The 25,369-nt window shown below is 58.9% G+C and overlaps 3 protein-coding genes across 11 annotated transcripts; 2 read left to right on the forward strand and 1 right to left on the reverse strand.

Moving 5' to 3' along the window:
• P2RX3 (purinergic receptor P2X 3) lies at nucleotides 1-3,207 on the reverse strand. 3 transcript variants are annotated; one of them, XM_031593282.2, is made up of 12 exons: nucleotides 3,068-3,207; nucleotides 2,422-2,557; nucleotides 2,229-2,300; nucleotides 2,093-2,159; nucleotides 1,930-2,023; nucleotides 1,774-1,851; nucleotides 1,563-1,704; nucleotides 1,074-1,210; nucleotides 905-998; nucleotides 757-822; nucleotides 470-547; nucleotides 1-356 (listed from the first exon to the last, which is right to left on the reverse strand). In XM_031593282.2, exons 1-12 carry the CDS (start codon nucleotides 3,205-3,207, stop codon nucleotides 234-236), a joined length of 1,227 nt encoding a protein of 408 aa, XP_031449142.1. In that variant the 3' UTR covers nucleotides 1-233. The 3 variants fall into 3 exon arrangements, with proteins under 3 accessions (XP_031449142.1, XP_089996853.1, XP_089996854.1); XM_090140727.1 differs by lacking the exon at nucleotides 3,068-3,207 and adding an exon at nucleotides 2,926-3,000 and having other exon boundaries at nucleotides 2,093-2,300; XM_090140728.1 differs by lacking the exons at nucleotides 1-356; nucleotides 470-547; nucleotides 3,068-3,207 and adding an exon at nucleotides 2,926-3,000 and having other exon boundaries at nucleotides 662-822; nucleotides 2,093-2,300.
• Nucleotides 3,208-3,904: 697 nt separating this feature from the next.
• SSRP1 (structure specific recognition protein 1) lies at nucleotides 3,905-12,006 on the forward strand. 3 transcript variants are annotated; one of them, XM_031593292.2, is made up of 17 exons: nucleotides 3,905-3,988; nucleotides 4,659-4,808; nucleotides 5,548-5,733; nucleotides 6,021-6,126; nucleotides 6,754-6,944; nucleotides 7,020-7,250; nucleotides 7,333-7,436; nucleotides 7,566-7,694; nucleotides 8,037-8,258; nucleotides 8,463-8,535; nucleotides 9,021-9,159; nucleotides 9,293-9,338; nucleotides 9,884-10,007; nucleotides 10,531-10,701; nucleotides 10,982-11,073; nucleotides 11,253-11,436; nucleotides 11,630-12,006. In XM_031593292.2, the coding sequence occupies exons 2-17, from the start codon at nucleotides 4,755-4,757 to the stop codon at nucleotides 11,696-11,698; spliced, it is 2,121 nt and encodes a 706-aa protein (XP_031449152.1). In that variant the 5' UTR covers nucleotides 3,905-3,988; nucleotides 4,659-4,754; the 3' UTR covers nucleotides 11,699-12,006. The 3 variants fall into 3 exon arrangements, with proteins under 3 accessions (XP_031449152.1, XP_031449150.1, XP_031449151.1); XM_031593290.2 differs by lacking the exon at nucleotides 3,905-3,988 and adding an exon at nucleotides 4,160-4,260; XM_031593291.2 differs by lacking the exon at nucleotides 3,905-3,988 and adding an exon at nucleotides 4,266-4,293.
• A 669-nt stretch (nucleotides 12,007-12,675) lies between these two features.
• On the forward strand, nucleotides 12,676-23,605 carry CNOT12 (CCR4-NOT transcription complex subunit 12). 5 transcript variants are annotated; one of them, XM_031593285.2, is made up of 13 exons: nucleotides 12,676-12,818; nucleotides 13,539-13,644; nucleotides 14,187-14,312; nucleotides 14,424-15,069; nucleotides 15,838-15,910; nucleotides 16,780-18,048; nucleotides 18,510-20,629; nucleotides 21,147-21,480; nucleotides 21,706-21,838; nucleotides 21,931-22,070; nucleotides 22,261-22,427; nucleotides 23,051-23,125; nucleotides 23,258-23,605. In XM_031593285.2, exons 3-12 carry the CDS (start codon nucleotides 14,228-14,230, stop codon nucleotides 23,109-23,111), a joined length of 5,028 nt encoding a protein of 1,675 aa, XP_031449145.2. In that variant the 5' UTR covers nucleotides 12,676-12,818; nucleotides 13,539-13,644; nucleotides 14,187-14,227; the 3' UTR covers nucleotides 23,112-23,125; nucleotides 23,258-23,605. The 5 variants fall into 5 exon arrangements, with proteins under 5 accessions (XP_031449145.2, XP_031449144.2, XP_031449146.2 ...); XM_031593284.2 differs by having other exon boundaries at nucleotides 12,681-12,864; XM_031593286.2 differs by having other exon boundaries at nucleotides 12,681-12,828.
• Nucleotides 23,606-25,369: the final 1,764 nt, after the last annotated feature.

A 25,369-nucleotide genomic window follows, 5' to 3' on the forward strand; every position in this document is an offset into this window, starting at 1 on the left:
CTCAGCAGCTTGGGGCTCTGTCCCCTCACTGTCCCATCCCTGCTCCTCACCTTGGGGCTGGGGGCTTTGCATGCTGTGGCCTTATAGAAGCACGGGAACATGTTACACTCACCCCCCATACACCCTCCCTGCCCTGTCCAAGTGACAGTGGGTAAGGAGTAGGGCTGGGGGGCTCTGGAGAGGAGAGATCATGGGGCCAAATGCAGACAGGGGCTGCCCCATGGCACCCGGAGCTAGAGGCCCAGGGAGAAGGTGCCCGAGTCAGTGGACTGCTTCTCTCGGCTCTGGTCCCCCAGGGCTCCTGGCACACAGCCTGTGGGGCTGGCAGGGGCTGGGGGCACACTGGCCTCTGGCACCTGTGGGATAGGGGGATGGACATAGGATCACTCCCTGTCCCACAACCATGGCACCCAGAGTGCTTAGGGGCTCTGGGATTGCCCCTCCATGGGGTACCCAGCAGCCAACTGACCTCCTCAAACTTGCGGGCCTTGTAGTGCTCGGCGCCCTTCAGGAAGTTGAGCAGGATGATATCGCACAGCACCGTGCCCTAGGGGGCAGCAGTAATGGGGAAGTGCCCCCTGACACCCCACAGATCTCCAGGAATTAGGCTGCCATCACCTTTCCCATCACCCTGCTTTGTGGCGGTGGGATTTCCCTCCATTCTCCTTCCCACCGCTTTTGGACATCACCATGGCCCTCAGCCCTATGGCTGTGGGTTACCTGCTTGCCCCAGGGCTGAGGACTGCCTCAACTCACCACGCCGATGGAGGTGAAGGCAGCTACTGTGTTGATGAGGGTGGGCACAATGCCGAATTTCCCAGCCTGTGGAAAGGCAGAGGGCTGAGTCAGCATGGCCTTCACCTATGGCATCCATAGGTTCCTGGGATGCCATGCCCATACGTACGTTGCCATACACCAACACGTCAAAGCGGATGCCGAAGGCCTTGGTGAGGGTGCGCAGCTCGGTGCCGTTGTGCCCACGATAGTACCGTGCGTGCCTGCATGGGACATGGGCACCTGGCACCCCATGCTCTGCAGCTGTCCCCACGGCAGGCAGCGACACGTGGCCCTACCTGAAGTTGTAGCCAGGGGATCCGGGGCTGTGCCGGGTGACACTGTCCAGGCGGGTGAAGGAGTAGCGGGGCAGGCACAGCTCCCAGGCGCGGTCCAGGTCGCACACCCAGCCGATCTTGATGCCCAGCACCCCGCCCTGCCCAGCCGGCCGTGAGGGCAATGCACCCCGTGTCACATGGCCCCATGTCCCTCCATACATGTCCCACATCCCCGTGTCCTTGCAATACCGTTTTCCCATGTCCTACATCCCTGCATCCCCATGTCCCACATTGCCACGTCCTCACATCTCAAGCCCCTGTGTTCCCACATCTCAATGTCCCCATGTCCCCCATTCCCACATTCATGAACACCACATCCCAGGTCTCCCTGGCCCTAAAACTCAAGTCACTACATCCCCTACCCTGCTGTCCTCACATCCCCTGTCCCTGTGTCCCGCATCCCCTTGTTCTCATGCCCCGCATTCCACATCCTTTGTGTCCCCAGCTCACGGTGGCAGCCAGCGAGGCGAAGTCCTGCCCAGCGAAGCGTGCCACGTCGCCCAGCCGCAGGATGGGGCACAGCGGCTGCTGCTCGGGATGGAAGCGGCAGCGCTGCAGCTCTCCTGCACTGACCTGAGGGGGCAGGTTGGCCCTGGGGGGGCACACGGCTGTGAGCCTCCAGCAGTGAGAATCCACCCTGTGTCCCCGCAGTGCCACTCACTTCTCAAAGCCAAACAGTGGGAAGCGGACGCTGTTTTTGATGAAGAGGGTGAAGTTTTCAGCCTCCAGCATCACGGGGCTGTGGGGAGAGAGGTGGTGGTCCTGAATGGGGCAGGGGGCACAGTGTTTTTCCCCCCTACTGCTGCTGTACACTCACACATCGACGGTGTCCACCTCGGGTGGGCACCAGCCCCGGATCTCACAGGTACGCAGGGTCACGTTGTAGGGGACGCAGCGTCCCGTCAGCACCCCTGTGGCCACAATGCGGGTGGGCTCAAACTCCATGGTTTTTGGGACCCCCATCCCCCTTCAAAACTCACCACTGCCTGTAGTGCGGCCCTTTCCCTGACAGTCATGGTTGGATGCACACCGGTATGTGGCTTCACTCTGCAGAGAGGGGGGTCTGTGGGTCAGGGCACACCGGTGCTCCCCATGCCACCCCCTGTGTCCCCATACCTCCGGGCAGATTCCCTGCTCCTGATTCTCCGTCAGGATCTGCTTGGTGACCACCACGAACACCGAGGTACCCTGCGGTGACGGGGACACTATGTCACCACCACACCCGCACCCCCAATCCCGTGCTACTTGGGGATTATTGGGGTTGAGATGAGTCTAGAAGGGCTCGGGGTGGGTTCCCACTGTCTCTTGCCTGTGGGGGGGTGATGTAGTCAGCTGTGTCCAGGACGCGGTTGCCATACTTCCCGATGCCCTTCACTTTGGTCACCACCGAGGACTCGATGACAGTGTCCCGCACCTGGTAGGCCTTCTCATGCAGGAACACCCAGCTGGGGAGTGGAGGGATCAGCTGTGGGGACAGCCGGCCGGCTCCCTGCCACCTGCAGCCAGTCCTCCTGCCACCAGTCCTCTGACAGCCACTTGCCACCCGTCTGTGTCACCCCCTGGGGTTCAGTATGCTCCTCAGCACCCATCCCTACCTCTCCTCTCCATCACTCATGCCAACAACCATCCTCCCATCGCCGGCCCCTTGTGTCAACTCGATGTTCCCATAACAGACACGCTGCCAGCCACTTGCTGCCACCTGTCCCCCTCTGCCCATAGCTGTCATCACTTCTTGCAGCCCGGTTCCCACCCCCACACCAGCAGGCAGCTGCCATTCCCATGACACCCTCCTGACCCCACATCATGCACCCACCCAGTGTCCCCTCTTGGTGTCATCCTCCCGGTCCCCAGCTTGTCACCATGGCATCGGGAATACGATGTACATTGGGAGCATGGTCTGCCGAGGGGTGGGGAACACCAGCAGAGGAGTGGGGTCCCGTTGGGGGGTCTCTCACCCGATGAAGTAGGAGAGGATGAGGAGCTGCACGACCCGGTTGACGACGCCCACCACCCAGCTCTTCACCACCACCGACTTGGTGGTCTCGTAGGAGAAGAAATCGGCCAGGCAGCGGGGCTGGGGGCGCGGGGGGGGCATGGGCAGCCGGACGGGGGCACGAGCAGGGGCTCTGCAAGGATACAGGCAGGGATACAGGCAGTGGGAAGGGATAGAGGCAGGGAGCAGGGCAGGGATACAGGCGATGGGCAGAGATGCGGGCAGATAGAGGCAGGGATGCGGGGATGTGGGCAGGGATGCGGGCGGGGTGGTGCAGAGGCAGAGGGGTGGGCACAGGACGGAGGGAGGGGGAGGGGGTGCAGGGGGAGATGGGGGGAGGGGGCATGGCTGGAAGGGGGAGGGACGGGAGGAAGACGTGGGTGGGGGGAGGGGTGCGAGAGGCGACCTCGAGGAGGGCCCCCGAGCGGCGATCCTACATGGGGTAGCCCCTCTCTGGGGTGCCCTGGGGGGTGCTTTGGGCCCTCGGCACTTGGGGTGCTTCCATTTCGGAAGCGGGCCGCGCTGGGGGCGCAGTATGTGTGATTCTCGTTTTTAGGGGTGCCCCACACTCGGGGTGCTCCCATTCTGGGCGTCCTCTGTGCTTGCGGACCCCGTGTTTGCCACCTCACAGTGTTTGGAGGTGTCCCGTATCGGTGTGCCCCTTTTTGAGGGCTTCCCCTTTACGAGGGGTGTCCCATTTTGGGATGTGCCCCACTTCGGAGTGCCTTTTTTGGGGCGTACCCCACGTCGGGGCGCCATGTGCTGGGCAGAGCCGCCCTAACCCCCCGCCGCGGTGACGTCATGGGGATCACCCGGCGTCGGCCAATGGGGAGCAGCCCCCCCACTTCCCGGCTGGAGGCCTCCCGCCTCTCTGTGGTGCCAGGTGAGAGAGACCGCCGCTTCGGGGAGCGGCCGCTCTAGCCTGCCCCCCTTCCACTCCGCTGCCCCTATGCCGAGGAAGGCGCCGCTCTCCTTTAGCTTCGGTCCTCCACGGCGCTCCATCGTGAGGCCCGTGCCGATGCGGCCGGGTCCCCCCTCCCCCCGCGATGGCTCCCAGAGAGGCCGGGCGGCGGCGCTTCTCTATGGCGGAAGTGGGGGCGGGTTCCGGCGGCGGCGCGGGAGGCGGTTGGGGGGGGGGAGGCGGCTTCGCGCGAGGTTCGTGTTGCGCAGGCGGGAAAAGCGGTGGCGGTGCGGGGGGGGGGGGGCGGGAGCGAATTTGGGGGGCTGGGGAGGGGACAGAGGAAGGGTGGTTTTGGGGGGCTGATTTTGGGGGGGGTGATGTGGGGATTGGAGGTGGCTGGTGGAAGCGTGGGGATGACGGATGGGGGCGTGGGGCCTAGGGAGAGGGGTGGTGGGGGCTGTGGGGGGCTGCCAGGGCCTCCTTGTACCCCTTCCCCCCGGGACGTGGCACCCCGGGAAGCGGCGACCCCGGGGAGCCCCGGGAGAGGCGTGATGGGGGGACGTGTTCCTGTGGGATCACGTTCCTCAGGGATCACAACGCGGGGGTTCACCTCCCCGTGCTCACTCTCGTTCCCCCTCCTCCCCCCCCCCAGCACCTCGCTGCTCGGTGGCAGCAGGGCATGCCGGCCTCGGCGGGGAGCTGAACTCCGGCCTCCTCCTGCCTGCTTACGAGCCCGGCCCCCTTCGTCATGGCTGACACACTGGAGTTCAACGAGATCTACCAGGAGGTGAAGGGATCCATGGTGAGAGGCTCCAGGGGCAGCTCAGTGCTGGGGGCAGCTATCTGGGGTGCTGCCTGATGCCAGAAGTGCTCACCCCATCTCATGGGCTGGAGGCACATGGTGCTGTGTGGCTCTGAGGCCTGGTCTCAGCTGTATGCACAGGGGTGCAGTATGCCCCCCCATCTCTGCAGCTCTTCCACTGCCTCGTCCTGGCAGAGCGTGTTTTGCTGAGCTCAACTGGAAATGGGAGCTGAGGCGCCTTGTTTCCAGAGCTGAAGCATTTTGGAGCATCAACAGGGGCTTTTAGTAGCAGCCTGTTGCGGAGCTAGCGAGGTTGTGGTTGGGAATGTGTCCAGGGGAAGGAATGCCAGCTGCAAGCGTTCACCCTTTTATGCAGTAGCTACTGCTGGGCAGCTGGGTGCTGTAAATCAGCCTGTTCCGGTGCTTGGGGGTGGGCAGTGTCATGCTGCAGTGATGTTGAGGATTTCTGGGTCACCCTGTGGTATTTGGGAGATTGTTCCTAAATGCCCGATGGAGCTCTGGTACCGAGGCTGCTGGCAACCTGGCTGCCTGAATCCCAAAGGAGGGTGGTAAGGAGTGCATAGAGAACAGAAACTGTTGGGTGGTTGGGGAGTTCACTTCGTGTCCCCTGGGAGAGCTTAGCAGCTGTCTGTGCTGTGTGGAAGTTCCTCCCCCTTGGGCTGCTCCCCTCCATGTGCGTGGGGTGAGATGCCTGTACCTCACACCCACCTCCCCTCAGAACGATGGCCGGCTGCGGCTAAGCCGCCAGGGTGTCATCTTCAAGAACAGCAAGACGGGGAAGGTGGACAACATCCAGGCCTCAGAGTTGGCAGAGGGTGTGTGGCGGCGTGTGGCACTCGGTCACGGCCTCAAGCTTCTCACCAAGAACGGCCATGTCTACAAATACGATGGTTTCCGGGAATCGGTGAGTCTGTGCTGTCTCTGACTGTTGCCTGAGCCATGTTGACCATCCTTTTTTCAGCTAGCTTGTGCTACAGTCTCTTTGCTTGCCCTGTATCAAGCCATGCTGCCTGCAGGATCTGCAGATCTCACGAAGCTGATCTCCTTGCCTTTAACAGCAGTTGATGTTTGTTTTTCTCATCACGTACTGCGGGCAATGTCCCAATTACGGGCTCTGGGCCATGCTGATGTGTATATGGCAGTTTCTGATGAGCATTCTCTGTTTTTCTGTTCCTTCCCACCTCATCACAGGAGTTTGATAAGCTCTCAGATTTCTTCAAGGCACACTATCGTCTGGAGCTGGCTGAGAAGGACCTGTGTGTGAAGGGTTGGAACTGGGGCACAGTGAGGTTCGGAGGTGAGTTGTGGTAAGATAGGAACAGGACAGTGGTGCTGCTGCTTGGGCAAGGGAATCTGTGCTGTGTGTAGGCCAAGGTGGTGGGGCTGGGTGGGAATCTGATGGCTGGGTCAGTGTCGTTATCCCACCAGCACCCAGCTGTTGACAGCTTTAGATGCTCCATTGGGAAACCCATTTTTAGTGGTGGTTTTGGGTAAAACATGGATGTTGGTCATCCTAGGAAAGCAGCAGATACTTGCAGGCAATACAGCATGTTCAGGGGGGTAGACAGAAAATGCTTAACATGAAAGAGAAGTCTGCATGGGAGCTATGAGCATCTAATAGAGCCTTCCAATTCCTCAGGGAGCCAGAAGAGCTGGTGGATGCTCCTCCCAGGTCTGAGAGAGGAGGAAGAGCGGAATAAACAGCCTTTTTGTTTTTGATCAATATAATTCTCTGGAACTGTAGCTGAGAGGAGAAAGCCTAGAGATTTGTGTGGAGAATATGGGAAGGGAGGGGAGGGGAGGCATTTCTGGGTTTTGAGAAAAGAGTGATGATGCTGCTGGAGCTTAGATCTAAGATGGAACTCACCTTGGGTCTGTGCAGCAGGGTGGACCTTAGGTTCTTATCCCTCTCCGCCTCCTGTAGGGCAGCTTCTCTCCTTTGACATCGGGGAGCAGCCGGTGTTCGAGATCCCCCTCAGCAATGTGTCTCAGTGCACGACGGGCAAGAACGAAGTGACACTGGAGTTCCACCAGAATGATGACGCTGAGGTCTCACTCATGGAAGTTCGCTTCTACGTACCCCCTACCCAGGAGGATGGTGTTGACCCTGTGGAGGTGAGTGAGGCACAGTGAGGCACAGTAGTTGGGTGCCCTCACCTAGTGACTGACCACAACTCCCTCTCCTTGTAGGCCTTTGCTCAGAATGTCCTCTCCAAGGCGGACGTGATCCAGGCAACTGGTGATGCCATCTGCATCTTCCGGGAGCTGCAGTGTTTGACGCCTCGTGGGCGATATGACATCCGCATCTACCCCACCTTCCTGCACCTCCATGGCAAAACCTTTGACTACAAAATCCCCTATACTACCGTGCTGCGCCTCTTCCTGCTCCCACACAAGGACCAACGGCAGATGTTCTTTGTGGTGAGGAGGGGTTGAGTGGTCCTCCCTTTCTCAAGAAATTGTTTTGAGGGATTTGGGGTCCTCACCTCCTCTTCCTTTTCAGATTAGCCTGGATCCCCCGATAAAGCAGGGCCAGACCCGCTACCACTTCCTTATCCTGCTTTTCTCCAAGGATGAAGACATCTCACTAACGCTCAACATGAATGAGTGAGTTGTTCTCTCCAGGCAACTTCCTTGACCCCCTCCCTGGACCTGGGGGTTGTGGGGAGAGCTACTGCAGGTAATGAATCTCCTTGGTCCTTGTTCTTGTCGTTATCCTCTATTTCTGCTACACAGGGAAGAGGTGGAGAAACGCTTCGAGGGGCGGCTCACCAAGAACATGTCAGGCTCCCTCTATGAGATGGTCAGCCGAGTTATGAAGGCACTGGTGAACCGCAAGATCACTGTGCCTGGCAACTTCCAGGGGTGAGGCATGCTGTTGCTTCTGGCTGGGTGAGGGAATATGGGACCTTCCTACACTAAGGGTGCGCATGGAGGTAGGGAGAGAGGTAAAGAGGGCTTTGTTGTCCCTAGGACAGGAGATTTTTCTTGTTTTTGTGGTCAGCTGCTTGAGATCCCCTCCTGACTCAGACAGCAGGACCAACATCTCTTTTTCTGTTGTCAGGGTGAAGGGGTTTTGCAAGAATTTTACCCCATGCAAGCGGGAGCAATTGGTGGACTTATTTAAGCTGCTGTCTCACTGGGGATTTGCAGAGGGAGGGCTGTTTGCTCCCCACTGGTGTAACATGGCAGTGTTTGCCCTCACAGACACTCTGGAGCCCAGTGCATCACCTGCTCCTACAAGGCCAGCTCAGGACTTCTCTACCCACTGGAGCGTGGTTTCATCTATGTTCACAAGCCGCCAGTGCACATCCGCTTTGATGAGATCTCCTTCGTCAACTTTGCCCGTGGGACCACCACCACCCGCTCCTTCGACTTTGAGATCGAGACCAAGCAGGGCACACAGTACACCTTCAGCAGCATAGAGAGGTGGGCACAGAGTGAGCTCTTATTGTAACACTGGGCTATACTCTGTCCTGCCATGCAGCCCCGTTGCCCCTGTGTCCTCCATGTTGGTCACACTGGATCCTTACTGATGTAACACGGTGATTGTTCTGCTCACTGTGTTGAGTGCACTGTGGGTGCCAGCGAGCTGGATCCCACCTGTCCCTGACCACCCCGTCTCTCCTGCAGGGAGGAGTATGGGAAACTCTTTGATTTCGTTAATGCCAAGAAGCTGAACATCAAGAACCGAGGCCTCAAGGAGGTACCTGCTGCACGGGGCTGGTTCTCTGTGCCCTGCTGGAATTACTGGCCTGCAGGCTGGGGTGGGGAGATGACTGGGACCTTTTTTCTTCTCTCCAAAATTTTGCTGCTTTTTTTCCTTTTATTTTTTTTTTTTCACCTTTCTTTTCTTTCCTTACCCTTGTAGAGGAAAAAGGTCCGTGCGATACCCCTTCCTCTTTCTCTTCTTCCTCCTCCTGGTGCAGGTTTCCTCTGCATGGCTGTGTTGGTCTCTGACTAAACCCAGTAACTGCAGCATGATTTGCAAGAGGGGCCCCCACTTAACTCAAGTAACATCTTTGGGGAACCTTTACTGCCCCTCTCTCTGCATCCCTGATGAGGAGACAGGGAGACAGATGGGACACTGTGTTTCCCAGCCTGGCCATGCATGCACGTAGTTTCTAGAGAATGGACTGTATGCAGATGTGGGGAGCATGGAGAGCAGCTCTCACTCTGTCTCTCCTGCAGGGTATGAAGCAGAGCTATGATGAATATGCCGACTCTGATGAGGACCAGCACGATGCCTACCTGGAGAGGATGAAGGAGGAGGGCAAGATCCGGGAGGAGAACGCCAATGATAGCAGCGATGGGTCTGGAGAGGAGACAGGTTCGTGCTGAGGCTGCATCTGAGCCCCCACTGCCTGAGGGGCTGCCTGGTATGCTCAGGCTGCTTCCTTCTCTGGTTGAATCCTGCTGCGTTCCTTGGCTGTCCATCTTCACCTCACACTCTGTCCTTCCAGATGAGTCATTCAACCCTGGAGAAGAGGATGATGATGTGGCTGAAGAGTGAGTAGGGGCTGGGACAAGAGTCTAACTATGGGCAGCTTTTGGAAGATGCCATTTGTGGGTGCTGTGTGGGGTGGGATGGGGCTGTGAGAATGTTGAGGAGTGCGTCTGATGCAGACAATATCACTGTGAATGGCCTTGTAAGTGGGGGCACTTCTGGTCTGTCTCTCGAGTTCTCTTGATGAGAACTGCAGTCTGAACAAGTGCTCAGGGGCATCATGTGTGCTGATGGGAGTCAGGTTCAGCACAAGAGGAGGGGTGGATCTTGGTGCAGTTCAGCAGTGAGGCGTTGCAAATGCCTAAAGTTTACGGGAACTCAAAATGATCAGCCATGTTCGTGGAAGGAGAGTCCCCTGAGGGCTGTTAAGTGCGAACAGAGCGGCTTCAGCTCAGGAAGTCTCCAAACTGCAGGTTGCTGGAGGATGGGAGAGTTCAGGGGCAAGTCTTGCTATGTGCTTGTCACTGCTACAACTCTCTCACTTCCTGCTTCATCTTGCTGAAATTGAGATCTTGAGCTTTCCCTGAAACCAGGTCATTTCACACAGGTTTGACAGCAATGCCTCGGCCAGCTCCTCCAGTGGGGACGGTGACAGTGACCGAGGTGAGAAGAAGCCAGCCAAGAAGGCCAAGATTGTCAAAGACCGCAAGCCCCGCAAGAAGCAGGTGGAGGTGAGAAGTTGCTGCTGGTAGAGTTGTGGAGATCAGGACTCACTGCCCTTGGAACATGGATTGCTGCTCCCTTGTTTGGAGCAATACCGCAGGAGATCCAGGTCACAGCACATCAGCTGAGCTGCTTCCCGTTAGCCTTCTGCTGTGGTCTGATTCGATCCTACCACCTCACTGTGCTTTGTCCAGTTTGGGTTGTCCAAGCCTGGCTCTTCTGCTTCCTGCAGGCTTTTCTTCATCCTGCAGATAAGTCTAGATTGAAACTCTTGCAAAGGATATAGTGGTGTCTGAGCCTGGCAGTACCTTCTGATTGTTGGAGGACATGCCCCCCACAGGTCCTCCATGTCCTCTCCACCTATTCTATGGGTGCTTTCACTTTTTTTGTGTGTGTGAGCTGACAACCCATCTCCCTGATTAAGTAGCTGGATTACTGGTAGGATGCAGGAGGCATCATCTTGGGGTAACCCTAAGTCTTTAGTGTGTGGGGTATTTCAAGTCTTGGTTCTTTCCACTCCCTGCTTTCTAGAGCAAGAAAGGCAAAGACCCCAACGCGCCCAAGAGACCCATGTCGGCTTACATGCTTTGGCTGAATGCCAACCGAGAGAAGATCAAGTCAGACCATCCTGGTATCAGCATCACAGACCTGTCCAAGAAGGCTGGGGAACTCTGGAAAGCCATGTCTAAGGAGAAGAAAGAGGTGGGTTGCTCTGCCAGTGAGGATTGCTAAACCAGATTTAGGAAGGGAGCGTGGTTGTCAGGAGGCCTGGGATGCTCTTGCTTGGATCCTGCTGCTCTATTAACAGGTCAGGAAGGGAGGTTGGCAGTGGGGAGCTGTCATCTCTGAGCTGGTGAGCTGTTGTGTGAGCATGGTCTCCAGGTGGTCAGGGACATGGGTGGAGATAGGAATCTGGTGATGCAGAGGCTCATGATGGTGGATGGTGTGAGAACAAAGCACCACTAACCTGCTTTTGCTGCAGGAATGGGATCGCAAGGCAGAAGATGCCAAAAGAGATTATGAGAAGGCCATGAAAGAGTACAGCGTGGGCAACAAGTCAGAGAGCTCCAAGATGTGAGTGTGATAAGCAGACAAGAGCCACGTGGGATGTGGCTTCACTGTTTTGGAATCTGTCTGTCCTCAGCTGTTGTGGTAGCTGGGCCTCTCCAAGGCTGGGGGGTTGTGAGATGGGACCAGTGCACTGTCAGCAAGGTAATACTTCTGTCTCTTCCACCCTCCCAACACATACATAGGGAGAGGTCTAAAAAGAAGAAGAAGAAGCAGGAGAAACAGATGAAGGGGAAAGTGGAGAAGAAGGGTGCTGCCTCCAAGTCTTCATCCTCCACCAAGTCCTCTGCCAAGAATATGAGCGAGAGCTTCAAGAGCAAGGAATTTGTCTCCAGTGATGAGAGCTCCTCTGCAGAGAGCAAGAAGGAGGTAGTAAGGCTGTTTGGCGGTGGGCTTCACTGGGTCTCATTTACCTCATCCCTACAGGCATGTGTTCCTCTCGGTAGTATGTGCATCCAGTCTTGTAGCTGAGGACTGAGTTTGGTCTTTGCTATAGGTGTGGGAGCTGGTGGACATGAGTTGCTCTGCTTCTACTGTCCTGACTTCCTGTTTCTTCCCACAGGATTCAGAGGATGAGAGAGGTGCCAGCCCGGCCCAAAGCTCAGAGGATTCCGCGTCTGGCTCGGATTAGTGCTGTCCCCGCTGGCTCCAGGCTGGTTCCCAGATCAGCGTGAGGACCGGGTGGGCCGGCCCGCAGGAGGGGCCTGGCTCTTGGGCTCTGGCTGGCTCCGAACCTGCCTGGCCACCGTTCCTCCTACCCCTGCTGCCAGGTGAGGGGAGGCACTGGAGTGGGGCAGGAGGATGCCCAGACTCACTGCCTGAGCCCTTTCCCCTCAGTGCCTGGCTACAGAGCGAGGCCCTGTGGAGGGGAGGCCCAGGAGGAGCCTCAGTCCCACCTCTGCCCTGTTTCTCATCAATTTATTTTTTTTAAATACTCGGGTTTGTTTCGGTCTCTTTTTTTCTTTTTGTATTTTGGGTCCGTTCACATGGCAACTCGGATTGAATAAAAAACACCCGCGGCGGGAGTGCGTGTGGGTGCGGAGGCAGGGGGTGGGCTGGGCTCCCCTTCCCCAGGGGCACACGGGGTGCTGGGATGCCTTTCTCCCAGCATCACCTTTCTCCCGGCATCGCCTTGGCCTCCTTGAACCACAGCCAGGGGCTGAGCTCACTCGCAGCCCATCCATTAGCAGCCCGCGCCCCTCCTGCGGGCTCCCTAATCCTGTTACAGCTCCATCAGCCTCCTAATGGAGGCCCGGCGGTCGATCCTGATGCCATGCGGATGTTCTCTGCTCCCTGGAGAGCCGCACCGTGGCTGGGGGTGTCAGGTGGGGGGGGGGGAAGGGGGGGCCGGGACAGGCGGCCCCAGTCCTTATTCCATCAGCGTTCCCGCTTGACCCCGGCCTGGCTGCGAGTCAATCGTTGCAGGGGAACGGGCTCGGGGAGACGGGCGAGGCCTGCCTGCCCTCTCCAGGGCGTAGGGCCACGTGTAGGTCAGCGCGGGTTTGTGGGGCTGCCACACCCCGGGGGCGCCACAGGCCGGGGGTCCCCTCTAGCAACCTCTCAGTGACACGCGGGGCCCGCGCAGCCCGCAGCTCGATGGTAGGTGGAGGTGCCACGCGGCGCCGCTCTAGTTCGCCGCTCTCTCTGGTCGGCGGAGGCGGTGGCTCGGCCACGTGGGGTGGGCGCGGTCGGTGGGGAGGGGGGCGAGGCCAGCGCTCATGAATATGCAGCGGCGGCGGCGGCGGCGGCGGGTGAGCGCGGGTAGGGCGCGGGGTCACGGCGGGAGCGCTCCGCGGGGTACGGTACCGGGGCCGGGGGGAGGGGCGCCGGGCGCATGGGTGGGGTTTTCTGAGCACGCGGGTAGCGGTGGGGCTCAGGGTCCTTGAGGCGGCCGAGGCTGTCGTGCCCGCCGGGGCCGAAGCTCAGGCTGCGGAGTGCACAACGGCCGCCTCGGCCTCCCTGCGGCCCCTCCTCGTAAATCGAGCGGGGGGCTCCGTTGCCATGGCAGCGCGCCTAGGCCCGCCCGGCCACTCGAGCGGGGGCTGCGTTACCGTGGCAACGCGCGCAGGCCCCGGAGGATGGGAGGGGGGAGGGGGCACCCCTCTCTCCCTTCCCCCTTCCAGCCCCGTTCCACTCCCCCCCACCCCCCCCCGCTTCCCTTCGCCTCGTCACCGAGCGGGGCCTCGTCAGCATCCCGGGGCTGCCAAGGGGTTGGGAAACAGCCTCGGCCGGGGGAGGAGGGGCGGGGGGGGGGGGCGATGGCTTCCAGATGTGCCCCCTCCGGTGCTGTTCGGCCGGGGCAGGGAGTCCAGAGGGAGAGGGGGCCGAATGGGAGGGGGGGACGACGAAAGGGGGACCCCGAGCCGCGGGTGGGAAGGGAGGGAGCGGGGAGGAGGCGAGGGGAAGGCAGGGCAGGGCCGCGAGGAGGAGGAGGAGGAGGAGGCACGAGCGAGTTTTTCCTGTCCCCGCAGCGCCAGTGAGTCACGGGAGCCGTGCGGCCACGCCAAACCGGGCCTGGGGATCGCGGCCCGCACCCCTCCAGCCCCCCGTCCCGGCCATGAGGCGGCTGCGGGGCAGGTGAGGGAGGGGGGGGTGACCCTGTAGGGCCCGACGGCGCTGGGGATTGGGGCGTGGGAGCGGGCTGCTGCTGGCAGACTGGGGCGGCGAGGGCTGACGTGGTGTGTGGAGGACTTCCGTGAGGGAACGGGCAGCTGGTGGTTGGGGCCGGCTCAGGTGTTGGACGCGGGGTCGGTGAGGGGCTGGCACGGCCTTTTGGGAGGCTCGCCGCATGCGGAAGCCAGCCCAGGTGAATGGGGCCGGGATACACGTGTTTACTGAGGTGTGCAAGGGACCAGCACGGTGTGTGCTGCAGCCGGGTGCTGCCAACATGCTGTGGCAGTGTACAAAGGGTGGTACGGCCAAACGGAGGCTTGGCAGTGAGGTAGTCGGTTGGCACGGTGTGTGGTGCTGGTATGAGTGAGTGGGAAGCCAGCACCACGATGCAGCACGCTGCAGGTAGGGCAGAGACTGAGGGCGTGAGGGTAAACGGGGTGGTGGGTCCGAGTGGACAGGGTGGACTAATGTCTTTCTGTGACAGTTCTCCCCTCTCTCTTCCGCAGGGGCTGACTGTGCGCTGAGTCTGCTGAGCGTTAGCTTCACCATGGCCTCCCAGCCCCAGTCCCTGCACCCTCCATTGCCCTGTGCCTCTGGGGGGGCAGGACTGGTGGCTGGAAGCCCTGAGAAAGGTGAGAACCCCCCAGACCCGTTCACGTGTGTTTTTACCCCAGAGCGAGACGGCTCCAGGCGCTGTTGTGTTTCTTCAACTCTCCATGTTTCTCCTCGTCTCTCTCCCACAGGCAGTCCTCGCCCCAAGCCTCCTGTCCGGCCCAAGCCCCGCGTGCTGCCCAAGCCGGCCGTGCCTGCCAAACCCTGCCTGCCTCACCCCCCACCAGCACCACGGCACTCTCGTCCTGAGCTGCCCTCAGCAGAGAAGATAAACCGCCTGGCAGGACCCCAACCATACAGCGGGGGCGGCTCTGGGGTGGCCCTTAGACGCCCCTCTTTTACCATCAAGTCACCTGAGACCCCCAACGGGAAGGGGCTCCCATCCTCACCAGTTTTGACTCCTGAAGACTCGTGTTCGACCCCCAGTGATGAGGTGCCCCTGGCCCCATCGACACCTTCCCGCAAAGGTCCGGCTCCCTTTAAGGTGATGCCAGTGCCTGTGGCAACCAAGCTGGAGCGATTTCCAGGCACCACCGTGGAGGAGATTCTGGCCAAAATGGACAGCAAGGAGGGTCCGGGAAGCCCTGACCGGGCCCGCCTCTCTCCCTTTTGCCCCGATTCTTCCTCTCGCTTTGGCTCCAAGACCTTCACCGCCTTCCGGAGACGCCCTAGTGGGGAGGCAGATGGAGACTCCCCTGGTGAAGCCCGCCAACTGCTCCAGCAGGCTGAGGGAGAGCTGGGGACAGGGGGTGACAGATGCCAAATGGTAGAGACGAGGTGAGCGGCAGAGGATCGGACCCAAGAACGGGGACCCATGGGGAAGGCATCAGTGGGCAGTTCTAGGGATGGAAATTAATGGAGCTGGAGGGGACCTGAGGTCTGGTCACCAGCACAAGGCTGCTGTTCCTCCTAACCAACAGTGCCTTGAGCTGCCTTCGTGGGAAGGCTTGGTCACCCGCGACAGTTCTGGTGGTTTATTAAAACCACAAGAATGGGCTGGCCCATCTGAGGAACTGCCTCCATGCTTGCAGCCGTCTGGGACTGGAACTTTGCCAGGCAGTACTCTGCTACCCAAGCAGAGAATAACGGGGGGTTTACTGCCCCTGGGAAATGTTCCCCCTTTTCCCCACTCTATTTTATTTTTACTAGTCCGTGCCAGAGCAGAGAGGCCTCAGATCTGTTGGACTCCTCGCTGCAGGATGGGCTGGTTGAAAGCCAGCACTTGGCTGTGCTCCCTAAAGCAGGGCACCTCTGGGAGCAGGGCAGGGGCTATTTTAAACCAGAGTGTGAGAAACTTGCACTCCAAAGGATGAAAAACTTTCCAGAAGAGGGGTTATAGCTGATTTGCCTTTGCAATCCTAACCTACCTGATAATTCAGGGCATGTTTTGAGTGCCCCTTACAGAGAGTTAAGGGCTAGTTGTTGTCCTTGTCCACATCCTTCTGTGGACAGAGCCAGATGGTTTGGGGTTGGGAGGTGCGTGCTTGTGGGAGGAAGAACGGGGTGCGCACCATGTTTACCCCCCTGCCTGTTTTTCTCTGGCAGCAGCTCCACCCCAGCCGGCCCGAGCTGTGCCGGGGACCCCTGTGGACTCTGGAGGCCACCATCTCCCCCTGACGTGAGTTCTCGCCGCACCCTCCTGCGTCGCGGCCGCTCCACTCCTGGGCTCTCTCCTTCGGGGCTCTCCTGTCTCCTCCGGGGCTCCCTCTCTGCGGGGTGCGTGTCTCTCCTTTCTCCTTCGGGTGCCAACTGCTCTGGGGAAGGCGGGTGACTCCACTGCAGCCCCAGCTCCCTCACTGGGTGCCCAGGTACTGGGCTGGGCTCTTGCAACAAGAAGCGAGTTTCGGTTCTGGTGCCAAGGTGGGGACGGGGAGAAGCCGTGAGTCACCAGATAGATTTGGTGACCGGGCAGGTATGTGATAGGCGGGCCCATTCCGCTTCCCTGCCATGCCCCCTCCCCATGCTCTGGAGTGATGATGGAGACACCAAAGGTGGCAGGACTGCTGTGGAGAATTAACCCTTAACAGCTCTAGTCAGGGTTTGGCCCACCCTTGTCATGGTGATGCTGGTGTGTCTTGAGGGTGCCCAGGCCCATGCGGGAAAGATTAGGGTAGTGGTATTTTTATTTCTTCTTGCTTCAGTTCTTTCTCTCCATGTCTGTCTCTGTGCGCTGATGGTGGGCACCAGCAGGGCTGCTGAGGCAGAGGAGCAGGGCTCTGGGCACTGTTTGGCCCTGCCCTGAAGGGCATGCAGCTGGAATGGGAACTTCTGGGAGCTGCCGAGGCTGAATCACACAGGAAGCAGCTCTGGTGCTGGAAGGATGTGTGGGCACCTCTTGCCCACAGGGCCTAGGGGAGATGGGACTAGGGACTATGTTTGTCACCGTACATTGGAGCTGTGCTGGCAGAGAGGCTGAGAGCTGTGGCTGGGTGACACCTGGGAGGTTCCCCTTGAGTGACTTGACTCTCCTCCTTGTTCTTCCTGCAGCTCTCCTCTCTCCAGCTTGGACCCCCTGGCTCCCCAAGACCCCCTGCTTGCCCACCCCCAGGAGCTCCTTTCCAGCCTGCCGAGCCTTCTGCCTCAGCCCCCGGTTCCCCTGATGCCCCCCCAGAGCTGCTGGCTCCCGGCTCCCCAACCATGGCCCCTGAATCCCCCGAATCTCCAGCTCAGCCTCCGACTGAGGAGCTCTTGGCCACCTCCATCCAAGCTCCAGGTGCTCCCTCATCTGTGGCTGAGCCCTGGCTTGGTGCCTCCCGCTCCCCAGGCTCCCCACACACCCCCAGCGAGGGATCCCCTACTCCTGCCAGCTCCTCCGCACTGGGCACACCCCAGCTGCCCTCTAGAGCCACCTGCCCCCCTGGCTCTCCTGAGTCTGCCACCGAGCCTGAGCCCTCGCCTCCCCCGAGCCCACCCCCTGAGATCCCTGCTAGAACTTCTCGCCCTCCGGGCTCCCCTGGGAGTCCTGATGACTCTCCTGTGTCCTCTCGGACTCCTGAAGGTCCCGATTTCAGCCTTTCTCCCTCAAGCAGAGACTCAGGGCTGCGACGCTCATCAGAGGGGGTGCTGCGGCCCCCTCCCAGCGAAGGGCAGGGCATGGGGTTGCTGGGGGGCTCACTGGGTGCCCTGCCCCGGCCTGGGGACCTGCCAGCAGAGCACTTGCTGAGCAGCGAGTCCAGCTGGAGCCTTTCCCAGTCCTTCGAGTGGACGTTCCCCACACGGGGGGCGAGGGGGCTGCCATCCCCACCCAGGTCCCCCATCCGGGAGGCAGCTGACTCGGGGCTGTCTGAAGAGGATGAGTCAGACAGGGAGGGTGCAGCCATTGGATCCCATGGGGACAGTGGGGACACAGATGGGCCTGGCCTTGCAGTGACCAGCAGCTGGGGAGTGGAGGGGGCTCCATGCCCAGGGGGTCCTGTGGCTCAACAAGAGGCTGAGAGCTCGGAAGAGGAGGAGGAAGGAGAGGCAGAGCTGAACAGCACCGAGCTTCACATAGTGGAGCCTAGCTTGGACCCAGCTGAGCCTGAGCCCCCTGTCAAGGCTGCCCCACCAGATCCAGCCCCCACCGAAGCTGATGCCTCCTGGGAGCCAGCGGGTGACTCTCCTGCAAGCCTGCAGGGCCTCAGTGGGCCAGGCCAGGACGAAGGCTCCTCAAAGGGCCCTGATGCCCACACTGACCCACGCTGGCTGACCGAGCTGCTGGCATCACCTAGGGCCCGCACATCAGGACGTGACCCTCTGAAGGCCGAGGAGCAGGAGGTGAGGGAGTGCGCGGCTCTGTGGCACCAAGGGTTAACGGCACGTTGCGTGCAGCGGTGCAGTTGCGCTCCTTTCGGTACAGCAGAGCTGTCTGACGAGTTGGGTGGAGGCTGAGCAGGAGCGTGCGGTGCCTGCAGGGAGAACTGGGGTGGGGCGAGGCGCTGTGTGCGCACTAGAGAACCATGGCTGGTGAGTCGGGGACCACTGCCATCCTCCGGAGGCTGCTGGCCAATCTGGAGCTGCGGGATGAGCTGGAGAGGGCTCAAAGTGCTACAGGGTCAGAAAGGCCCTGGGCAGGCACAGTGGCTGTGAGTACAGGCAGCTCATGAGGCTGGGGGGTGAGCAGTTGGACTGACTTCCCTTTGGAGAGGATTATCCTTGGATATCCCCCAACCCTTTTCAGACTATCCTCTGCGGTGTTTCTCTAATCCTTTCTCCTCTCTTTGACTCTCTTTCTCCAGGGCCTGCTTGGCTGGTCACGGAAGGACCTGTGCAGTGAATTTGGCATTGGGAGATCTCACCAGGCCGGTGCTTTTGACTGGAGCCACAAGGCTGTGGCCAGACAGGGGGACTGGTCTGGTGAGATGGAGCAGGATCAAAAGTTCAGGACCAACTCGAGCAGGAACAACAGTTGCGGTATCAGTGATATGAACCAGCAGGATAGAGCCTTTAGTGCTGCTGAGAGGGACTGGAGCAGCAATTACAAAGGGACAGAGCTGATGGGGGATACGAGGCTTGGCAGCAGTGACTGGCCCAAATCTCATGGTGCGGGGGAAAGCTGCCTGGAGGATCAAGACTTCAGCAAACCCACATGGGGCACTGGGTATGGCTTGGACAGTACAGGCAACAGAGAGGAGGTCAGCTCCAGGAAGGCTGAATGGAGCAGTCCCTACAGTGTGGGACATGGCCAGCAGCAGGACAAGGAGCTGAGCTCCAGGCAGCCCGGCTGGGCTGGCAAGTATGGCTCCGGGGATCTGGAGACTCACAGTGGGGATGCTGCACCTGTGTGGTCTAGTGAGTATGGCACCGGTGATGCAGACATCAAGGACAGGGAAGTCACCTCAGACTGGGCCAGTAAATACAGTAGCAGGGATGCTGAGACCAAGGACAAGGATTTTACTCTAGGCTGGGCTGGCAGATCCAGCACTGGGGATGCTGAGACCCCGGACAAAGAGTTTTGCTCCAGCAGGTCGGCTTGGGACAGCAAATATAGTACCAGAGACATGGAGAGCCAAGACAGGGAGTTCAGCCCCAGCAGACCAGCCTGGTCTGGTGAATACAGCACCCAAGACATGGAGAGCCAAGACAGAGAATTCAGCCCCAGCAGACTGGCTGAGGCCAGTGAATACAGCAGCAGGGACATGGAGATCCAGGACAGGGAGTTTAGCCCCAGCAGGCCAGCCTGTGCTGAAGAGCACAGCACCAGTGATATGGAGAGCCAGGACAGGGAGTTCAGCACCAGCAGACCCACCTGGCACAGGGAGTACAGCAGCAGGGACATGGAGAACCAGGACAGAGAGTTCAGCCCCAGCAGGCCAGCCTGCACCGCTGAATACAGCAGCAGCGACACAGAGACCCAGGACAGGGAGTTTAATCCTAGCAGACCTACCTGGCACAGTGAGTACAACAGCAGGGACATGGAGAGCCAGAATAAGGAGTTCAGCCCCAGCAGACCAGCGTGTGCCGATGAATACAGCATCAGGGGTATGGAGACCCAGGACAGAGAGTTCAGCCCCAGCAGACCAGCTGAAGCCAGTGAGAATGGCACCAGGGATGTGGAGACCAAAGACAGGGAGCTCAAATCCAAAAAACCAGCCTGGGATGATGAATACATCACCAAGAACATGGAGAGCCAGGACAGAGAGTTCGGCCCCAGCAGGTCAGTCTGGGCCAGTGATTACGACTCTATGAACACCAGAAAGGGAGAATTTAGTTCTAGCAGGCTGAGCTGGGCTGGTGAATGCAGCATTGGCCAAACTGAACTGGCTAATGCTTTTGGTGTCAGAAAAGAAGACTTGCCTGACTTGTGTGCCCCCAGTTGCCCAGGCCAGGAGTCCAGCTGGGGAAGCACTGACCAACAGGAGAGTGGCATCAGGGACTGGGCTGAAGAGCTGTGCCTTGGAGGACCTGAACACCAAAATCAGTTTGGTATCATTGGGACAGAGCGAGTGTCCGATCTCTCCAGCACTGCAGCATCAGCAGACAGCCCGATGTCCTGGGCAAACAAAATGAGATCTGAGGTCTCGCAGGAGCCCCGGCAGCCCCTGGGAGACTGGCACAGTGATCTCTCCTTCAGCACCTCAGGTATTACTGATAAAGTTGATGAGGGTGAACCAGGCCAAATGGCCTGGGATGAGGGCCTGGCAGCTGTGGGCAGCTCTGCCCAGCCCCAGCAAGCCAAAGTGGAAGAACCAGGCTGGAGCCAGGACCTGGAGGAAGCTGGCTGGAGCGAGGAGCTGCGTGAGGCTGAGGCCAGACGTCAAGAGTGGGCCAGTGCCTTTGGGGCCCGCTGTGCTGCCAGGAGCCAGGACTTCAGTGCTGGAGAGCGGAGCCTGGGAGGTGATGGCAGTTCGGCAGATGGGTAAGGAGGGTATGGGTGGTGGGGATGGAGTCTGGGAGGTGCTGGTGCACCCTTGGCCTCCTGAGAAATTGGCAGAATGAGCCCCATGCCTTTATCTTACCAAGATCCGGGGAACCCCACACTCTAATTTCAGCTGTACTTGATCTGGGGATTTCCAAAATGATAAATTCCCACAAGCTGCCAGAATGTAAGGATGCCAGGAGGAAAAAGGTAAAACTCCTACTGGCCTGAAGAAGGTCCCAGCCTGGTTAACATGTTGTGGGTGATTCCCTGCCAGTCTTAAGGGGAACTTCCCAGAAGTGCCAACCCCTTGGTGTGGATCTCGCTTGGCATTTGGCAGTCGACATCCCAAAGGAGAGGGAGAGTCCCAGATGCCTGAGTTCTGTCTCTGACTCGCCCACATTCACAGGAACAGTATTTGGCCTTTCCTGTGCCTTAGTTTCCCTGACAGGGCTGACAGAGGGAAATTGGGAGATTTGGGGCTGGACAAACTGTGTCCTCTTGTCTTCCCCACCAGAAACCCTGAAAACATCCATCTCTCAGACTCCAGCCCACCACTGGGTGATGATGCTGTGGCCGAGCCTGCAGCAGCTGAGTCTCCCTGGGGCGAATCAGCTGTCCCACTGCTGAGAACAGAACCCATGGAGCAGCAGGACCTGCCTGAGCTGGCTGCTGCCCCTCTGCCACCAGAGGCTGCTGGTGAGACCCCAGAAACAGAGAGCGAAGAGACCCCTTCAGACCATCTAGATGGGAAGAGACCGGTGAGCTGGGAGGAAAAGAGGCTCTCTGTGAGTGCCTCGCAGCCCGAGGGACTTCTGGATCTCTCTGGTCAGGATTTCACCTTTCTCGAGGTGAGTGGGGAGGATGGATCTTCTGACTTCCCCCTGCAGCCCTGAGGGAACGCAATGGTCAGGGGAATATAGACAGAAGCTGCAGATGCAAGGCCACCCTATACTATAGGAAGGCAGCCACCATGAGGGATCCATAGAAAACAGTGGAATGGATGAGTGGGTGGATGATTGGGGACCCTGAAACTCCCCTTTGCTGGGCACTGAGCTGTCCCCTGGGCTTTGCAGGACACGGAGGTTCTGGACAGTAGCATGTACCGCAGCAAGGCCAACCTGGGCCGCAAACGAAGGCACCGGGCACCTGTTCTCCGCCCTGGGGCCACTTCAGAAGGGGACAGCTGGATCTTCCAGGACTCCACAGGTGAGAGCCTGCAGGAAAGTGACAACAAGATAGTCCAACCCATGGGATGGTGTGCTCTTAGAGATGTCTCATAGTGATGCTGTCCTCCACAGAGCCCCGTCCAGCCCGCGCAGCAGCATCCTCTGATGAGGAAGCAGCAGAGGAACCCAAGAGCCGGCGGGTGCGAGCGTCCCCGTCGGGCAAGGGTGTCAAGGTGCCACTCTTCCCTGGCCTTACCACGTCTGCCCTCAAGGTAGGGCCTGCTGGAAGCCCAGGCAAGCAGATGGAAGGGACGTGATTTCTAAAGGGTGGGGAGGAACAGGCAGGTTGAAGGACAGTCCAAGGCAGGCAGCATGGTGAGGGAGGGAGAGGATGCAGTGGAAGGATTTGAGGATGGTGGGGGGTGAGAGAGCACTGTGTGCCCATCTGACTTCACCTCCCAGGCCAAGCTGAGGGGCCGAAACCGCTCTGCTGAGGAAGGGGCATCGCCAGTGGACAGCAAGGCAACCCCCACAAAGGATCCCCATGTGCAGCGCTCCAAGTCCTGCAAGATCCCTGGCCTGAGTGGGAAACCCCTGGCGCTGCCCCCTAAGCCAGAGAAGTCTTCAGGGTGAGTGCTGGGCTCAAGGAACAGTTGTGATGATGCTGGGTGGATTTGCCAGGTTGGGTGTTGGTGTGGGACTACGGACGTGCTGGGGACACTGAGGTGCTTGTGGGTTGTGAAGGAGTGGGCAAAATTGAAGTCTCAGAGGCACTGTGGGCAGCAATGCAGCGTTGGTGGGATGGTTGAAAGTACTGGGGGCTGTGCTCAAGTCCTATAGTTGCTTTCTCTGAGAAACCATGTGCTCCAGGGTGGTATTTCTGGTCTTGGCAGTTAGCCGGAGGCTGGGCCGGACCTTGGGGCTGGAGCTGGGAGCTGGAAGCTGGAAGTGTGGCTTACTGGGACCAGCATTCCCAAGCCCTGTTGCCTGGGAGAGCCAGGCTGCTCCACCCTAAACAGTACTTGGGCTGAAGCCCTTAAAGCCACAGCTGACTCTGCTCAGTTCCCTTCCCACTCTCCTTGCCTTTCTTGGGCTGTATGGTTCCTCTGGGGAGTTCAGCCCTCTCCAGGAGGACCATCTTGGCTTGATCTGGATCTGAGCCCCCAGAGCTTTGGGAGAAGCCCTTGGGGCAATGGGTGTATTTCTGGGGGCTTTGGTACTGTGGTGCCAGTGCCTGTTTGGATCTGTGCAGGTCAGACGCCTCCCCACCCCACTGGCTGCAAGCGCTGAAGCTGAAAAAGAAGAAATCGTGAGCTGATCTCATGGGGTGAGTGCCAGCAGAGTGATGCTGCTGCTGGGATGAGGGCTCAAGGGGATGTTCCTTCAGCTCTGGGTCACCCCAAGAGCTGGCCCTTCCTCCCTGGCCCTAACCATACATTCTTCCCCATGTCTCTTTCAGGCTTGTTCTCCTGTCCAGCATGTTCTAGGAGGCTGATGGCTGGCATCCCCAGGAACAGGCTCCCTCTTCCCTCTAGCAGGACACACACACACATCTATGCACTTTGTATGATGCTCGCAGGGTTCCCTCCCCACTCCTGTCCCTCCCCACTCCCATTTCCCCAGAGTTTCTCTTCCTCTGCGTCCCCCCCTCTTCCTCATGTCCCCTGGGGGCTGGAGGTGGTCAGCAAGGCTCCCTCCCTTCCCTGACCTCTCCCTGCTCTCCTATCACCCTCCAGACAAAGAGCAGCAGGTCATTATTTTGGTGCCACTTGACAGACAATAAAACTTTGTGGTTGGTTTGGCGGGGTTTTGGTTCTTCTGTCAGATCCTTGATTCTAAGTCCTCCTACCCCCCAAAAGGAGGTGTACCCATGGAACATTGAGGGAGCCTGGTGTAAGGACTGCCACCAGGAGGAGCTCTCTGCCCTCTGTCCGCAGCTGGCATATAGGTAGGTCGCAATTGTGCTTGTGGGATGCATGGTGCCACCCTCACTTTGTTCACTGTCCCCGTGTCCCTGCTGCCTGCCTGCATAGCAGAAATGCAGTGGGAGTGCAAAAGCACTCCTGCACACGGGGACTGTGCACAGGGCCAACGTGGATGTGCTCATGCAAAGCAGTTGCAGCACCCACCCCGCTGGTGCTATGCACACACTCATCTCTGGCTCCTGTGCTCACCCTTTCTTCAAACTGTGCCCCAAGGCCCTTCTGCCTCTTTCCTGTCTGCCTCCCTACTGTGGGAGCTGGTGCTGGGTGTTGTGATTACTCTGAGGAGGAGTGGGGACAGCTCCTGGCCCCAAACCTTCCTGGCAAGCTGAGCAACCCCAGGCAAGCCTGTGCCAGACTCCACCCAACCTCGGAGCTGAGCTGGCTGATCCCACGTTCTGCCATAGGGCTGGGATTTCTTTCCTTTCTTCCTGACACAATCCAGGCAGCATCACCCACCAAATGCTGGCTGCCCCTGCGGTCCTTCCCCAAGATCTCTTGGCTGTGCCCCAAGCCCTTTCTCAGCCCTGTGATGGGAACTCCAAGCTGTTTATTCTCAGCCAAACCAAGCGGAAAGAGGGGGAGACAGATGGAAAGATGGAACCAAGGAGTTGTTTCTTCCCTGGTAGGATATGAGTAACTCCAGCTGACTAGAAAGGAAGTCACTAAATCCCACGTTGAGGTGGTTAAGCTCTGCCCTTCTTGGCACAGGGAGTTTGGGCACTGTGAGAGTGTGTCCCTTTTGGCCATATATTCACGGGGCTTTGGAACAAGCAAGACCCACAATGGATGGGGACAGCGTCCCAACCACAGTGAGAGGGACAGCTCTGAGTACCCGCAGTGCATCTGGGAAGGCGCTGAGCCATTAGCTGATCTGAGATCTCCTGATGAGCCTTATCAGGGTGATGGGGCTGGCAGATGCTTTGCCCCCCGCTGAAGCTACAGAGGAATCTCAGCCCCTTATCTCCGACTGCATCCAGTGGCTGCCGCAACCCCCTGAGCCTCCATGTGCTGCATTCCTGCTGTCTCACAGAGCGCAGTGAGGGCATCACCCACCCCCCACCCTCGTCTCCAGCTGCTTTCGGGGCACGCATTGCTGTCAGCAGACTGGAAAGGGTTACCTGTTCCCTGCTACCCACAGGAGCCAAAAATAGCGGGGATCGTTATTAATAGTGATCCTCATTCCCCACGCTGGAACATCTCCCTTTGTAGCAATTTCTGGCGATACCAAGGGTCTAATTAACATTTTTTTTTTATTTCCCTGTTTTATTCAATTTATTGTCTGTCTTAACTAACAGCTTTATCTGCCTTTGGGTTTTGTGCAGTTCTGTCTCTTCTTCAAAAAAAAACCCTTATTACTTTAATCTGAGTCAGCAGCCATCACACTTATGCACTGAGTTCTAACATCTTTGTCTCTAATTCCTCTGAGCACCGCTGCCTTAGCAGTGTTGCAGCCTCCCTACCTCACAGGGTTAACTTTGGCTTCTGTAGCTGACTCTGTCCCAGGTAATTGGAATATTTCATTATTCATTATCTCCCTCTCCAGCCTGATTATGCCCCATTTGTTCTCGGAGGACTGAGTCAGATTT

Source organism: Phasianus colchicus, chromosome 5 (assembly GCF_987193195.1).
Source record: "Phasianus colchicus chromosome 5, bPhaCol1.hap1.1, whole genome shotgun sequence".
In the NCBI taxonomy this organism is placed as follows: domain Eukaryota; kingdom Metazoa; phylum Chordata; class Aves; order Galliformes; family Phasianidae; genus Phasianus; species Phasianus colchicus.